This window comes from Pleurodeles waltl, chromosome 10 (genome assembly GCF_031143425.1).
Source record: "Pleurodeles waltl isolate 20211129_DDA chromosome 10, aPleWal1.hap1.20221129, whole genome shotgun sequence".
Taxonomy (NCBI): Eukaryota; Metazoa; Chordata; class Amphibia; order Caudata; family Salamandridae; genus Pleurodeles; species Pleurodeles waltl.
The window spans coordinates 764,524,691-764,542,956 of NC_090449.1; the positions used below are offsets into that span (position 1 = coordinate 764,524,691).

At 42.8% G+C, this 18,266-nt stretch overlaps 1 protein-coding gene across 1 annotated transcript in view; it reads right to left on the reverse strand.

The window, feature by feature from the left end:
• GAD2 (glutamate decarboxylase 2) overlaps window positions 1-18,266 on the reverse strand; it is a 508,839-nt gene that overhangs the window by 419,153 nt on the left and 71,420 nt on the right. The window contains exon 6 of the mRNA XM_069211360.1: window positions 4,140-4,252. Coding sequence (XP_069067461.1) covers window positions 4,140-4,252 — 113 coding nt within the window. The remainder of the gene's footprint in view (window positions 1-4,139; window positions 4,253-18,266) is intronic.

The following is an 18,266-nucleotide window of genomic DNA, read 5'->3' on the forward strand; positions in this document are numbered from 1 at the left end:
CATAACCAGAGCCAAAGACTTTCTTCAGCATCTATAGCTGCTCCACACGTCTGCATCACCAGCTGCAATTTATCGGAGAGTTTAAAATTATCTTAAAGTGCTATCGACTGCTGTCAAAAGCAAAAGGCGAAGTAATGCTATTCAAAACTCAAATGCGTAATCTGAAAACTGACCAATGCAACTTGACTAATATTCTGTTTTCACTCTCTGGATGACAAAGAACACCTAGAGCACCCCAGTTTCTGTCTGTGGACTGGGTCAACCATCCACCCTGACTAATATGCTTTATGTTGCTGTGAACCTTTTGTTCAACTTTTCAGTTTCAAATCTTACTATTGTCCTAAAACAATACATAACGTCTGACCCCAAGGCCAACGTTGGTTTCCGTCAAATGATAGTCTGTAATATTCTGTGCTACTCTGTAACACCTTTAAAACAAGCCGAATCATACAACTTAAGAAGCAAGCTGAACAGGAGAAGGATATTTCTAGAAATGACAGTTTGATTGACCCATTGACCTCACTCCCTAAACACAGCCCTCAGGGAGTAGACTTTCAGATGCCTTCTGAGTAGCACCTCCACCCACTAAATTTGTGCGGCTGATTGTTGCCGGTGCCAGAAAATGGCCGTCGACGTTGTTTAATGTCTAAGATTCAGATTTTGGATCGCAGCAACCTAAATTCTAGGCACAGCGCCAACAAATGAATGAAACTAATGAGGTTTGGGGGTAAACCTCTCAATCTGCCTATACCTAATTCTGTAAACATAGAAAACGCAATTTAAATCTGTAATCCACCACATTTCCAATAGCCCAAATTAATCCACATTCATCCATTGCTTCCAGTTTAGTTTGCTCAATATTGATACCTGAACTTACTAAACAAACTGAAAGGTCTGCTTTGACAGTGAAATCAGGAATGGTACTGGAGTACCACGAAAGTGTCTATGGTCCTCATCTGTGCCTGGTCCGACCCCGCCTTTGGAACGTGGAAGAGTCTGCGTTACCACCATTGACTAAATCAGGCCCTCTGTCTTTCAATGTTTCCTGGAGGAAGAAATACTATTGTCAGAGGAGGCACTGTTTTCCACTCAGTGAAAACTACCTTATTGCTACAAAACATATTAGTGTTCCTGGTGTGTGCGCACCGCTGTCCACAGTAATTGCATCTGATGTGAAAGGAGTGAGCAGCCTGGAGTAGCATACAAACATCATGTCCGTTTGCATTTCATTTTTGGGAAACCACGTTACTGTTTACAGCTTGTGGGCTCAATGACAGTGATAACGCAGATATACTAATTAGAAATTATTAGTAAACTTTTAAGTAGTTTGAATGATTAATGTAGAAAAATAATGTGTATGTTTGAAAATGTGCCCTCAAAGAGTAGCTGCCACCAATTCCGGATTATATTAAAAAGTGACTAAAGCATGTGAAATGTTGAAAATGCATAATAACGATGTAGTAATATGTCATATTGAGCTATGTAATGTATGTTTTGCATTATATTGTAGAGCTAACTTAGCCGAAGTTGTGGCCTAGTTTTGCCAGGCCTCATGCAGAAGCTGAATATTAATGCAATGTAGAAAAAGCTAATGTGCTGGAGTGATCATGAACCGCTCATTGTTTAATAAAATCTGCTCAGCTAAAATCCTATGCGTGAACCAACGAACAGGAGATGACAGAATTGAAGCTTGTATCTAAACCGGTGTAAAGCATACTGGATGTACTTTCCCAGGACTCGAACAATAGAGACAATGATTGGAGAAGAAGGTGCAACATTTTTGATACCTGAGGAGCCAGACAATGAAAACATCGTACAGTGAACCAATCTAAATTTTGAGAATTGTGTAATATTAGAATTCATAGATTTCGAAAACTACGCTTATGGATTGAGTCATAATTGGTGATTAACTGACCAATTAGGAATTAGGGGATAGTCTTGGTGGCTTTGATATAATGTTGTGACAAAGGGAGCAAACTTCAGATGCAGATGGATGAGCGAGATGTTAGGGGCAGATGACCGAGGAGAGATCTTTAATCCGAAATTGATGCAATATTGGGGAGAGGAGATTCGAGATTCTGTCACTGGGCTCATGCTCTTGAGAGCCTGATGCGATGCTAATCAATTGAGGACCTGAAGACGAAGACTGACTTTGTTGCTGATCCATACCGTGGATAGGTAGCTGTGACAATGTGACTGAATTACCTTTTGTGCGTTTTCTTTCTAGGTACCAACTGCACTGTCCAATTAGTTTTTCTCTTAGTCAGATGTTTTTCCAAATTCATGTTCTAAACTGTTTTCGCACAAAGTCCCACATGCTAATTCTTATCTGGACTAGATGAGGTTCCTATTCTGAGATGTTAACATATACAGTGACAAATGCTTGATGGACTGATTTGCTGAACTCTGCTGCACCTGTTGACATATTCACTTTTGATTCATATGTTGGCTTATGCTGAAGCATTAGAATGCTTGTTTTCTCAAGTTCTGATTAGATTATGTTATTGGTGGTCACTAATGAATTAATTTTTAGTTGATTGAATAAAGTTTGAATTAATCTCATGAATTAGTATTGTAACTAACAGGGAAATAAAATTGCTAAAACGTATATTGAGTCGTGGTTATTCATGAAATGTTTGATGCTAAAAACTGTTGATTAATGATTTGCTTAATGATTATTGATTTATGTACTGATTATTGATGGACATTGGTTACTACTTAGCTAGGCTACTCCAAGCAAATCGAAAGGTTCATCTGCCTATACGCATCCCCTTGTAAGTTTACTTATTAAGGACCGGGCGCGCTAACAACAGTTCAGCAGTGTTGGAAACTAACATCACTGCTAATCATGTCCATGAATTTCGTAAATTGTGAAAGTTTTCTTTCAAGGTATGAAAAATACTTGGGGTATCATTCCAAGTTCAGCAGTGCTACAGTAATACCAGTTCAGTAGTTCTGCATGGAAATTTACTGTTGCTGAGGGGCGTGCTAAGTGAGCCACGCAAAAAATACTCTTCCCTTCTGAGTTTTCCAGTTAGGAAAGTTAAATACTTCGGAAATTGGCGTTGTTCAGTTCACAATGAAAAGCATATGGCCAAAGAAGCATAACTAGGAACCCTTTCTAAGCGAAGCCTAATAAATTGTGTAGCCTAAAACATGGATTCTAAAATTCTGTGCCTGATTTAGCGTGTCAATCAAACAAGATTTGGGTGCCTGTATGCGTTTTTGTTAGCACACCCAAACATATCAAAGACAACAAAAGCATACACCTAAAATAGGTCATACATATTCTGTTTATCAATGACTATCAATAGTGATTTTTATTCAATATCAGATAGATTAGAAACAACAATATTGTTGTGAATAATTAAAAGCGAACGGTCACACTACTGCTACTGTTCTGAAATTGTGAAAATTATCAGAAACTATGAGATTGGGAGTTAAACCTCAGGAAGGTCTATGGAAGAGGGAGAGTCCTCATCTTCTCAGTCACTTCCGTTCTTCCCTTCACATCACTTCCGTCTGCAATCTTGCACTATGCCATAATCACTTACACTGCCTCACCCAAATCTCTCTTTCTGAAGTCTCAGCATCTGCATGTCACACTTCACCATGGGTGGACTGAAGGCCAAAGTCACCCCCTGCAAAAATGGCAGCTCATCCAAGTCAGAAAGGCTTCCGAGGAACTGACAAAGTGGCAGAATAGCCAATCCGGACCCTCCCTCAGAATACCACGTACAGAATACTTTGTGTGGTATTATCACAGAACACCAACTAGCTGTAAACTGGTATTTTCATGGAGCCCAGAATGACAGAGGTGGCGGTCAAAATTCTGCACATGTAAACAATACTGATTATAGCTTTGTAAATAGTGTAAAATATTAATCCAATGACAAAAAGATTTTTTTTTAAAACATTATTGTGACGGTTTGTCATAGAAACTCATGAGAGAAAATGTTAAAACCACGTTGCCATTTCATTCAACGCCCTCGAATGCCTGAATTGCTTAGCCTTTTTTAACACAAAACTCTCTTTATTTGACTTCCAAATCCAATTCTAGCTGGTGTGTTTTCCTAGTTGTAAGAAAAGCAAACTCTAGTTTCGGAGCCCAGATTAAAACAAATAACATTAAAAAGTACCGGGTGAAAATATTCCATCGCCACAGCCTCCTGGCCAGCCAATCATTTCTCTCATTTTCTTTAGCGTGACGTACTCCAAAAGTACAAACACCGGAGCAATCTCATAGGTAAACCTGAAAAAAAGACAGAAAGACTTTTAAACAGAGAAGAACTTTTGTAACATGTAGATAACAGATCCAGGTTTTCACATTAGACACTGTGGTAACACTGCCGAATTTTAGGAACGCATTCATACCGAATATCAAATATTTCTTGTTGGGAAAATTGCAGAGTTGGTCTAAAGAGTAAATACATTTTCTTGTCACCAGTTACAGTTTACAATATTTTTAAATGGTTGACATTTTTCTTCTTTCCGCACGTTTGATTGGATTGTAGCTCTCCCTTTGTTGTCATAAAGTAATAGGGAAATCTCAATAATGGTAGGAGCTGGTTGATTGGTCACGTGGTGCCTACTGAAGAGTGAACTAACATTGAGATCTCATGCTTTAGAGAGGAAGTATTTACAAAAACACATTTTTTGCTCATTGAGGGTCAAATGTACTATTCTAAAGTTCTGCGAATCACAATCCATTCACAAAGTGGATTGTGACTTCTAAAACAGAGATGCATTGTCTGATAAGGCTTAAACGTCCTGTTCGAAATATTGTGAAGTAAATCAACTGAAATCAAATTAACCATATTTTTTGTCATTCCCTAACAGCACTAATTTGCGAATCTCGATTGACATGTACTAAGCATTTGCATAGGTTTTGTATGTGCTAACTATCGCTAAGTGGAAACTTTGGGCCATATGTATGAACACATTTTCCCATAGACACAGAATGGGCAACACCCTTTGATACATCTGGCCCTTTATGTGATAGCAAGGAGGATGAGGCTTTAGGCAGGATGAGAAGGTAAGGAGAGAGAATATTTAGGGCAGGATAACATTGCTGGACCAAACTGAGGAGGAGACTTATGCTCAGTACAGGCTGAGCAGATTGGGTGATATGACTTAATTACTAAATTAGACCTAGTATTCCAAAGAAACACACAATGAAGAGTGACTGTACTCCACATGTGCAGGTCCTTTATTCACTGCACTGCCTTGCTTCAGGAAGTTTTCAGGGCATGGTAGGAATAGGATGCAGTGTATTCTGGAGCTCTCCTTTCACGTTTTCTTTTAGAATTTCCCTTGATGCAATGTTGTCCAGGATTCATAGCTATATTTATTTTCCAATACACAACAGCAAGTAGGGCAAACCAAGCTTGAATTGTAACAGAATAGTACATACACCATAGGATGTGTGGGTAGAACACATGTACACATTTATCCTACCTCTACCTCATTTAATTTGTTTAAGAATTGTAAAAATCAACACTCATTAAACAATCAGTTAATTTCAAATGTCTGGAACCCCAACACTGGCCTTGTGGCCAAATATCATTGCAGTAGACACCATTCTTATTGATTCTACAATTATCTAGTGAGGTAGACTTAGGTAAGGGTTACATATTAACTAAACCAAACAATTACTCATGTATTTGTGTACCAACCATGTATTTACATTACATTAGTCATACTTTATAATTATCAATCAATCAATCGATCAATCAGGATTTATAAAGCGTGGCTAGGCACCCAATAGGGTATCCAGGTGCTTGCAGGTCCCGGAGGCTTCTTAGAACACCCAGGTCTTGAGTGCCCTTCAGAATTCCAAAAATGAGGGGATGGTCTGGAGATGTGTGGGGAGGATGTTCCAGGTTTTTGCTACAACGTGAGAGAAGGAGCTTCCTCCAATTCTGCTTTGGTAGATGCAGGGGGTTATGGGCAAGTGAAAGGGAGGCAGAGTGTAGCCTTCTCGACGGTTGGTGGAAGTTCAGGCAGTGGTTAATGTACACGGGTCCTTAATTGTGTAGAGCTGTGTGTGCGTGGGTCAGAAGCATGAATTGGCATCTCTTCTGGGGAGCCAGTGGAGTTGCCTGAGGTGGGGTGTGATGTGGGTTAGTCATGGAAAGTCGAGGATGAGTCTCGCTACGGCATTCTGTATAGTCAAGGTGCGTCTCGTGTGTAGAGATAACCAATTGAAGATCTTGCATAGCAGGCGCAAAGTGAGGAAGCAGGCAGAGGAGATGGTGTTGATCTGTGATTCCAAGCTGAGCTTGTTGTCAATGATTATTCCGAGGTTTCTGGCGTGGTCGGAGGGAGTGGGTGTGGGTCCTAGGTCTGGTGGCCACCAGGAGTCATTCCATGTGTTGGTGCTGTTTCCAAAGACCAGTACTTCCATCTTGTCTGTGTTCATCTGCAGGCAGATGTTTTCATCCAGTCAGCAACACTTGTCCTGCATCTGTTGAAGCTGGCTCAGGTGGTGAAGGGGTCGTTGATGAATGAGAGGATGAGTTGGGTGTCATTTGCATAGGAAATTATGTTGAGACCGTGGGATCTGAAGAAGTTGGCCAGCGGGGTCATATATGCGTTGAAGAGCGTGGGGCTGGGGGACGAGCCCTTGTGGACACTGCAGATGATCTCCTTGGGTTTGGAAATAAAAGGTGGGAAGTAGATCTTCTTGGTTCTTCCAGTGAGGAAGGAGGTTATCCATTTGAGCACGTCCCCTTGGGTGCTGATGCAGTGGAGTCTTTTGATGAGCATGTGGTGGGATACCGTGTGGAAGGCTGCCGAGAGTTCAAGGAGGATCAAAGTTTGTCCTCGGTCGAGAAGGTTCAGATGTCATCGATGGCTGCGATCAGAGCAGTTTTGGGGCTGTGATTGCTGCAGAAGCCAGATTGGGAGGCATAGAGTAGTTGGGTCTGTTCCAGGTATGTCATGAGTTGCTTGTTGATTAATTTTTCCAGTACTTACACTGTGAATGGTAGCAGGGAAATTGGCCGGTAGTTTTTAGGCTTGCTGGGGTCGGTGGAGGGTTTTTTGAGTAGTGGTCTGACTTCGGCGTGTTCCCAGGCATCTGGAAATGTTGCAGTGTTGATAGAGGTGTTGAACAGGGTGGTGAGCTTTGGGTGGCTCCTTTGGTTTCCAAGGTTCCAAATGTGGTGCGGACATGGCTCAGTGGGAGCTCTTAAGTGGATGAATTTCTTGGTGGAGAGGATATTCCAGTTGATCAGTATGTGGTTTCTGTCGATTACGGTGGTGGTGTATCTGTCGAGGAAGTCTGTAGGTGTGGGTTGAGGTTCAAACTTTCTGTATATGGTTGCAATCTTGTCATGGAAGAAGTAGGCAAGGTTGTCACACAGCTCCTGTGAGGGTTTGATATTGTTTTCGCTGGCAGCCAGGTTGGAGTATTCCTAAAAGCAAGAAGCTGGCTCTGTATATACTATATTAAAATGAAATATAGTGTGCTTTCTTTTTTGATAGAGTGGTGGAGCAGTTAGGCTTATCCAAGGGTAGTGCAAAGCATTTTTTGTACACAAAGAGTCAATAAATGAGGCACACACTCAATGACTAACTCCAGGCCAATGTATTTATATTAGAATAATATACAAAAGGATCTTGTTCAGGTAAGTACATTTGCAAGTAAATATCGAACATATGTATCAATAGCACTTTGTTTAGATTTGGCAAAGAAAACGGTTTACAGGCAAGTAACACTTTTCACTTTGAAAAGTTGACACTGCAATTTTCAGAACAGTCCGGGGGGGATGGGGAAGTGTTAGTGCAGTTTTGAGGTACTTACAGTTCCAGTCTCTGGGGGTAGGATGCTCACTGGTCGGGGTTCAGGATGACCTCAAACTTACACCACCAGCAACACAGGGCGGCTGAGTGTAGAGGTCAAAGTTGAAGTTAGATTTAGAATGGCATCCTATGGAGACTGGGGTCACTTGAAAACAGATCTACTAGCAGGTAAGTACCCACGACTTCAGAGGGCAGACCTGGGGGTTTAGGTGAGCACTGGGGGGGGGCACAGGTCAGCACCAACCACACACCCTCAGCAGCACAGGGGCAGCCGGGTGCAGGATGCAAACACAGCATCAGGCTCCCAAAATTTTTTAAAAGGAGACCCTGGGGGTCAAAAAGATGCTGCAGGCTGGGTCCTGGGGGTTGGTTTCCGGGACACCACAGGTGGAACAAGAAAGAGGGTTGCCTGCTGGATGTTGCTGGACCAAGGATCGGATGTGACAAGGTCTGGGGCTGTGGATGCAGGGGCACCTTCAGGCGTTGGGAATCTTCGTCTGGTTCTCTCACGTCAGGGGAGTCCTCCGGATCTATCCTGCAGGTGTTGTCGTGTTGGCCAGGAGGGGTCAAGCCACAGTGGGCACAAGGTTGGAATCGCCTGGGGACCTACTCTGGATTGGTGGGCCACCTGGACTTGGGCCGTGGGCGTTGGGTGCAGAGTGGGCAAAATTCACAGATCTGGGGCAATTCTGGATTCGTTTTGGAGGGTTTGTTTTGGACAGGGCTGCTGTCCTCTGAAGTTCTTGGTTCTCTGGTGGGCAGGCAGTCCTCTGGGGCTTTGTTGAGGGTGCTAGTCCTGCTTGATGTGTCACCTTTTGGTAGCAGAGTACTTGAAGCTGCAGACAGGCCAGTAGGGCTGGGGCCAAGCCATTTGTTGTCTTGAGTCTTAGCTGCTGGATGTTCGGCTTACCAGTCCTTCTTTTTTCTGTTTCTTTCTTCTTGTTGAGGTCACCAGGAATCTGGTGAGCTAGATTCATGGATGTCCCTAAATATTAGATAGATTTAGAGGCGTTACAGGGATCAGCAGGGAGTAGGCCATGGCTCCTGTCCCTGAGGGTGGATACACCCTTTCTATGCCCACTCCCTTTGGGGAGAGGGGCAGATTCCTAAATCCATTGGTATCTGTCCTTCAAACCAAGATGGAGGATTCTACAAGGAGGAGTCACTGGACACCTTAGGGGTGGTCCTAGCTGGAGTGGTCACTCCTCCCTGTTTTTCCTAATTTTCCAGCTGGAGTTGCTGCCAAAAGCGGAGCTTCGTCTGGGGGTGGGCATCTCCACTAGCTGGAGTGCCTTGGGGCACATTAACAGGAGGTCAGAGCCTTTGAGGCTCACCACCAAGTGTTACAGTTCCTGTAGGGGGGAGGTGTCAAGCACCTCCACCCAGAGCAGGCTTTCTTTCTTACTCCAAAGGGTACAAAGGCCCTCACCACATGGGGTCAGAAACTCGTCTTTTAGTGGAACGCTGGCACAGAGTGGTCAGCCTTACACTAAAGGGTTGGTCAAAATACAGATGGCTGCTGGGTGCATTGTACAATAAATCCAACACTGGCATCAGTGTGGGTTTACTGTGCTGAGAACTTTGATACCAAACTTCCCAGCCTGCAGTGAAGCCATCATTGAGCTGCGGAGTTTGTAATGACAAACTCCCAGCACATGTAATTAATATGGCCACACTGCACTTACATCTAAGAATGGAGTTAGATACTGAAGGAGGAATATTGCTCATGCAGCTTTACCCTCACCTAGCGTATAGTGCAACCTGCCTTAGGGCTGTAGGCTAGAGGGGTGACTTACCTATGCCACCTGGAAGGGATGCCATGAAGACTTTACCTTTTTCTCCCCACCAGCTCACTCCACCTGCAGTGGCAGTGTGCATGTGTTTGGTGAGGGATCTATTAGGGTAGCACAATGCATGCTGCAGCCCTTAGGGACCCTCCCTAGTCACAGAGCCCTTGGTACCACTGGTACCTTTTACAAGGGACTTAGCTGTGTGCCAGGGGTGTGCCTATTGAAGGGAACAATGGTACAGTTTTAGGGAAGGAACACTGGTGCTGGGAGCTGGTTAGCAGGATCCCAGCACACTCCCAGCCAAGTCAGCATCAATGTCAGGCAAAAAGTGGGGAGGTAACCATGCCAGAAGGCACTTTCTTAAACGTAGTGATGTTGAAAAGTTCCTTGGTGTTGTTGGCTCTGGTTTCGATGAATGTGGCAGGGGCTATTTTCTTTGTTGCCCTCTGCAGGCGGTGGTACAGGTTGAGGGAGGTCTTGAAGGCTGCTCTGTTGAAGGTGTCCTTGCTGGCATGCTATCTCTTCTCCAGCTGTCTCGTTTCAATGTTCTGAGTTCTTGGGTGTACCAGCTGGCTTTTTTGGAGGATTTTTTCTGGATGTTGCTCTTGATGAGGACAATGCTGTTGGCACAATTGGTGATCCTGGTGTTGAAGTTTTTCACTCTGTGTTCAAGGTCGGTGGCAGTCGCTAGTTTGGAGGTGTTGATGGTATCCCCCCAGCTGGTCTCTGAGATTTTGTTCAACCTCTGGTGGGGGGCACTGGTCATCTTGGGGTTTGAGGTCCAGGGGATTGAGATGCTGAAGTGGACGATGGAGTGATCGGTCCATGTGAGTTCTGTAACATGGCTGTATTTGACGCAGTTGCTAATTGGTGAAATTGAGGTCCGGTGTGTGTCCTGCGGTGTGTGTAGGGTCGTGGGTGATCTGGGTCAATCCAAGGCTGCTCATATATGCAACGAGGTGTGCAGTGTTATTGTCATTGGGGGTCTTCGATGTGGAAATTTAGGTCACTGAGGAAGATGAAGTCCTTGGAGACTAAGGCTAGGCGCGCAATGAAGCCTGTGATGGTGTTACAGACGCTGGAGCATGGGCCTGGGGGTCGGTATGCAAGGGTGCCTCTGATGGTTGTTTTGTCGTTCTTGTGGAGCTTGAAGTTGAGATGTTCCATGGGGGTGGTGGTGCTGTCGGTGGTGGTGGTGCACTGTATGGTCTCTTTGTGGATGATGACTGTTCCTCTTCCACCCTTGTTGGTGCGGTCCTGGTGAGTTGTTTTATATCTGTCGGGGATCGCTGAGGTAATGTCTAGGGTGGATGTGCTGTTGAGCCAGGTCTCAGTGAGGAAGACGATGTTGGGTGTGAGGATGGCGATGAGGTACCATAAGTCTGTGGAATGCTTGCTTAGTGATTGTGTGTTGAGAAGGGCACATGAGAGATGGTGTTTTTGTTCAAGTGGTATCTGTGATGTGTTTAGGGTGGGGCTGGTCAGCGGTCTGGTGTGTGTGCTGTAACAGGTGAAATGGCAGTGGTTGCAGGTAAAGGGTCTTAATGTGGAGCGTGGGTCAGTGCAGTGGCAGTGTTTGTTGTGGTGTCCGTGGTTGAGGGTGTATCTTCTGGGTGGGAGGGCCAGGGGTTCTGGCATTGGGCGCGATCTAGGCGTGAATGGGCTCAGACATGGTCTGCTGTGGTCTCCATTAAGTATGTCCCGAGAAGAACGGCGAGGGGGGAAACATGGTCGGGAAAACCTCTGTGGGAGAGCCCAGGCAGCTGCGGTGTCACTGGATCAGTCGGGAAAAGCAGGAACTGGAAGCCACAGGCAAGTGGCAGGCTAGGTGTCAAGGTGCCTACATAGGATACAATGCATATTATTTACAACCCTGGATACTTACACCATCCCTAAACGCAGTAACACCCAGAGAAAGTTGTTCCCATATCACACACTAACCCTAAAGTTCAATAGCGTAGTATAACTTTGGCCCCTTAAAGAGGAGATTCGAGTGCCTGCATAAAATTGAGGTGACCTGCAGTATTCTCCTGAAACAGCATGTAAGATTGTAGGCTGTTGCACTGTTATATAACTTTTCCACAAAAAAACACTACCCCAATGAACAAAACGACAACTCTGATGAAGATGATGTCCCCTCTCCCTTCTGCCAAAGGATGTCATCAGGGCTACAGAAGGAAGAGTAAGCAAAGCTCAAATCACAAGGATCAACTTTGAAGGCAAACCTAGTACCCGTCACATTCATAAAGACACATTTACAATGTTTGCTTTTGTAACCGACAAATCTGTTTGTTCAAACATAAAAAGTAGAAAGAAGTGTGAAGAATGGATCTTCTGCAGTTCTTCAACTATGAACAATACTGTCAAGGAGTGAGGAGAATGATTTACAAAGTACACCTTTTCCTAAGTTACACACATTTTTGTATTTTTTTCTTCATTCTTCACTTCCAGTAACCTTTGATATTGCTTGCCCTCCTACAAAAGTAAGTGTTCCACACTGCAAACTGAAGTGATGCATTGCTTCAACTAGAGGCCTCCTCAGTCTTCTGTGCTGGGGCTACACTTTCTCTAGAAGGTGTTTGTAATTTCTGCACTAACCCCAAAGCAGTTGTTAATTAGCCCAAACATTTTTGCAACATTGTTACAGCAGTGTGCTATCTCAGACTGAATATTGATTGTGACAGCACACTAGTGTGCGTGGCCAGTTTTTCAGCTGATCTCCTATAGTCTTTTAGCTATTGACAAGCACTTGACACTCATGACATTTTCACTGAGAGCGAGAAAATATGCTGTTAAGGTTTCCATGAGGGAGTCCAAGCTGTTTGAGATGGTAGTGAATCGATTATAAATATTAAAACGCACAGCATCTATTAAATTACCTAGTGGTTCCATGGCTAATGTTTGATTCTTCTACACTACTAACATGGATTTCTCCAGACAAAAACATCAAATCTAGTAGGGATCCTCGGACCTAGCCCCTTCTGGGGACGTGCTCTGCTTCTAAGTATGCATCTGCCCTACATTAAAGTTTGCTACATGGTTAGATATCATCTCGTAGCAACCTGTACTTGGAGTTGTCTCACATTGTTACTCAATGTGTCATGTACACTCGAAAATGTGTTGTGTCACGGTTCTGGATGACACAGGGCTAGTGGTTGGAGATTCTGCACTTTCAGCTGCACAATGCATTTGGATTTATTTTGTGAGAGGTAAACATTTTCGGTGTTTTTATCGACGTTGTAAAACACTGGATGTGTGTTTTAATAGACACTGGTATCATTTTTATAAATGGTGCAGCTACTGATCTGGTAGTGGGTTGCAGATGTATCTATTTCCTAGACTGTAGACGCTCTCTCAAGTGTAAGAGTGCTTCCAATAGCCTCTATGTGCGTGGAGGCTGCATGAATGGGCCTCACTAGTGCCAGAGGCATCCTGTCCACTGCTGGTGATCTTCTCTTTTCTCGTGCGACTACATCTTGCCACCTTTCTCAAATGTCTTTGATGCTCCGGGTGGCACCACCACTGGCCTCAACACTCTCTTCAATCCTTTGTTATATTTGTCACTTTGAGTCCCCAGGGACAGTCAAGTATGACTTTCAAATAGTGCGCCATTGTTAGTCACACATTTATCTAGAGGGATTTTAATCTACATTTTGGAAAAACAAATTTCCTCTTTGTGTTACATTCCACTCTCTGGCTTCTCACTGGGCACAGTTGATGTCCATTGCTGACTTGTGCTCCTGAGCTTCTCTCCTGAGTCCTCCAGACTTTTACTATATGAAGAAGAGGCTACTTCCTAGATGTATACGTGCTAAGTATAGAGCTATGGTCACTAAAATAGAGATTTCTTAATTTGCGATTGGCTAAATACTGATTAATAATGAATCAAACACAGAGAATCGATATTTAAAATAGTATTTTTTAAGAAATCGTAAATTAATATTTTCACAGATACATGCATATCAATTTGTGATTTGACTAATGCGAATTATTAAGCATTGCAAATTGCAAATCATCAATTATTATATCCCTAAGTATGGCCCTTAAATCCGAATTCACATAAGTATCAGAACCTTTTTTCCATAGATTTTCTTTTATGTGTAAAGTACATTTACATATATAACGGAATTCACAAAGAAATGCACAACCCATCCTGGGAATCTATGGCAGTCACAAAATCCCTGTACCAGTTCGGAAATTCGTTTGGCATGTTACACATATATTTCAAAATGTATTAATGTATAAGTAGACATGGCGTAATTTTATGCATTTGTAAATTAAGCACAAAAGTGTAATTAGACTTTAGCATTTTTCTTTTTGCTGTCTACAAGGAAAGCAAGCATTTGCAATGCAATGGGTCTCGCGTTTGCTCGACTTAAAGCTATTAGCATTGTAAACTCCTAACTGGACTTTTCTTGCCAAATAAACTGAAAATGAAAAGTGAACCAGTTTCACATAACTAACCCGACTTTTCTTGCCACATAAACTAAAATGAAAAGTAAAACAGTTTCACATATGAGAGCCGATGGCTGCCATGAGTTCAAAGTAAACACTCCAAAGGGAACAGAAGTTCGATCGCAGTGAAAAGTATCAGCAATAGTGCAATTATCCATGTAACCGGCAAAAGTGCAATTATCCATTTAACAGGGTCGATGTCATGCAAAGTGCTCGACTACTGCCCAGCGAGACCACGCTGCCTGAGAAGTAGAGAGAAAAAGTAGTCCACAAACCATACAGAAAACATCGAGCCTCGTATGTTTTCAGTAGTTGGCGGTGCGCTAGCAGAGGGCTAAACGTCGGAAAAGGCCTGACATATGCATGCCTTTCACTAATTAAATCAAGCTAATTTTAAAAGGCAAGCACACAAACCAACCAAAGTAATGGGCTTCACATGGGCATGGTTAAAAGCCCACAGAGAGATTACACCAGGAACAAAGCGCTTCATGCTAGACCCAAAAAACACTATTAACAGGGTAAGCAGACAACAAATCTTTGTTCATTTCAAAACAGTATGCTTTATTTAGTGTATCATATATATATATTTTTTTTTAAAGAAACAAAAGAGAGGCACTGCTGAGATTCGAACTCAGAATCTCCTGTTTATGAGGGAGGCGCTTTAACTAACTAAGCCACAGCACCAAGTACACTCCTGACCCTTCACTATGCTCACTGTCGTGGTGTAAAAGGTACACAGTATTTAGTATTGAAAGTCTTGATATTTTTTACCTACTAAAAATCAAGAAGACAGAGAAGAAAACCTGATACAGGAACGGAAAACAAATACAAGAAAGGTCATGAAAAATGAAAATCATTACACATACCTATTTGTTCCTATTTTGTAATGTTTTCAAGTGTGAACCCCATACTGTGGTGGAAGAAGTGCTCAAAACGTAAATTGAACAATACTAGAGTGCAATGATGGTTAAGGTTACCAATGTAAACAAAACAATAAAACAAATTCTTACTTAACCCATATGCTCCTTCCTACACCTCTTGTGACCTATGGCCACCCCACCTAAAACTCGCCACTCTTGGAGAGAATGTGCCGATTTTCGTGCAGCCCAGATTCAAACAGTGCTTCAAAAGTGCACTTTGAGAGCCCTGTGAAAGCATGGCGAAGGCGTATGTCACAGTAAGAGGATGGGTCCTGTTACCCATCACTGGCCACCGTGTATAAAGTGTTTCTGGTACAAACATCAGCCACCATAGCTCAGTTATTTACCACAATAAACAACAGCCCTATATGGTGTTACTTTAAAAGCTAAGTTGCATACATGAGTGTTCTAATATAATGAGCTACAAAGATAACGAGTCCACAGTCACCATGAAGCGTGACAGAGACACACAAAAGGAAACAGAAGTTTGCTCGCATTGAAACGTATCGGCAAAAGAGCAATTATTATGTTACCGGCAAAAGTGCAATTATCCATGTAACCGGCAAAAGTACAATTATCCATGTACAGGGTCGATGTCATGCAAAACTCACAACTACTTCCCAGCGAGATTGCACTGCCTGCGAAATAAAGAGAACAATAGTCCAGAAGCCATAAGGAAACAAGGAGCCTTGTATGTTTTCAGTAGTTTACTGCTGTGCTTGAGGAGGGCTAAACACTGGAAAAGGTATTAGTCCACTAATGAAATCAAGCCAATTGTGAAAGGCAAGTCCACAAACCGAACAAACTGATGGGCTTGACATGGGCGTGGTTACAAGCCCATAGAGAGATTACACCAGGGACAGAGCGCTTTGCGCTCAACCCTAAATTATCTTACGAAGCCTTGACCTACATCCCAACCAATATCATGGGTGACTCCTCTCCATTTGCAATCAGTATAACAATTTATTTATGCCTACTATAACTGTATATCTGAAATTGAATCCAGAGTGCCAAGACTTCTTTCAAAGATTCGTCAATACCTATTAATTCAGACATCTGTGGGTGTTCACCAACTGTCCAAGTCACCCATGCCCTAGAATAACCATTCCCTAAGAGCAAATCTCTTCAAGCATAACAGCAATGCTGCAATATATTGTGTTATTTAATCACATTTGGAGTGTCCATTTTGAGACTAAAACATGTGAATTTCTTTACTCGTAACACAAGACATTTTTGCACCACCAGTCCAACTAAGACGCTCAGCTGGCTTTCTTAATCAGGCGCCCTGCATTAGGAAAAATTAGCTCATGTATAATAACACTGGCTTTCTCCATTGCAACAATCAAGGGATTTTAGTCTGACTTCAGGATAGTGTTACACTAATAATTTCGGCACATACCTGCATGTGTTTTTGATATTTTTGTATAGGAATTTATGTTCCAATGCAAAATAAAAGTTAATGCACAAGAACATACCAAGGGTACATTTGTGATTTTAAAACATCACTTAAAACCACACAGAGGCAGCTCTAAATGGTGTAAAACATTTGAAATTGTCTATTTATTGACACAGGCACCACCTTCTAAAACCTACATCCTATGCCATCCCCACCATCCCACCTATGGGAGTAAATAAGTCATATCTTGTTTGCATTTTATCCAACACATCAAGACTCCAGCAAGAGCTATGAGAGTCATCAAATGTATATAGTTCAGTTCTGAATTGATGGTATGCAATGATGAGCTCCTGAAGGAACATTAAAGCCTCTTCGGCAATGACCTATCCCAGACAAATGGATATTTATTGTCCATGTTGGTGCTCTGAAATGCTTAACACATGTTCCTCAAAGTAAAGCCTGACTGCTCTTCGCCACAATACCAGGATTGAACTAAGAATTTACTAGTGAGAATTCAAGGACCATCTTTGGGGTATTGTGAGAGTATCACATGGTGAGGACTAACCCTCATGCCACATAATACTCCACTTTCTTACAACCGTCCTCCGACAGTGTATGATCAAGCGGTATCTGGTGTAACCCAAAGAAGTGTCTTGCAGAGGCTTGTTTGTTGTGAGATGCAGTTTGATATTTGGAAGTTATTTTATTGTAGGGATGTTATTTAAATATTGCTATGGTAGAAGATTCACTTTAGTAGACATGCTTAACTCAGTTCACAAAGCTAGTTACAAACCCAAGTTGATGTTTTGTGCACAAATGGTTTACTTTTTTGGTGTAAATTTACACTGTGTGTACATAAAATGTGCATTTACACTTTGCAAGTGATTTGTGCATTAAATGACATCTTTGTTGAATACAATTATGGAAGAGCAAATGTAAGGACAGAGGGTGGAACAGATGCCAACAATAACTGCTGTACACCCATGGGTGTGCATGTGTATGGATACTCACTAACCTTTGCCACACACACCCCAAACCATGGCAAAAGTCAGTGATGTACGCATGTTGAGGGTGGCAGTAAATCTGTACTCAAGGTAGAAATGTGGTGGAAAACTCCCAGAATTGGAGTTGGAGGTGGGACTTATCTTGAGGGGAACAAAATCACCTCAGAGATAAAAGAAAAAGTTAGCATATGTAAATATGCACTTTCTGGGAGTTTGGGTAAGAATAAATACATTCCATGTACATTTATGCATCATTGGAACAGAAAAGTACTCCACATGGTAATGGGTGTGCACCCCTAAGAGAGTGCCCCAACTGTACAGATGCTTGAACCCCTAATGCTGAGTTTTGTTGTCATAGGCGAACACAAATCATGCATGTGTGCCATGACATAGGTCTGTCTCACAGATTGCGGTCTTGTTGGTCCAGGAGGAGAGCCCAAAGCACTATCCTTGTATTGGTGAAAGACTTCTGCCGTTACCAGTAGTTAAGCAGCACAAGCATAGTGTAGCGGCATATCGTGCAGTGATCAATAGGAGTGAACAGGTCTTTTTTACCTGTGTCACTGGAGTGAAACCTACAGGCTCACCCATTTAAAGTTCCCTTGCTATGTGCTACACTCACCCTTGGCCTACATCAGTTTGGTGTGTAGTGTCACACAGTGCATCTTTGGTGTCAATGTGCTTGGTGTATGTGTGCCTGAAAGTGGTACAATACAGGGATGAGGCAGTGCTGTGCAGTGCGTGCAAGCTGCATGAATGTGATGGGTGTATGTGTTCCTGTGAGAGGTACAATGCGTGAAGGATATAGTGCTGTGCAGTACATGCAGTGCTTATACATGGTCTAGGTGTATGTATGCCTGTGGAGGGTACAGTACATGGCTGAATCTGGGTTCCA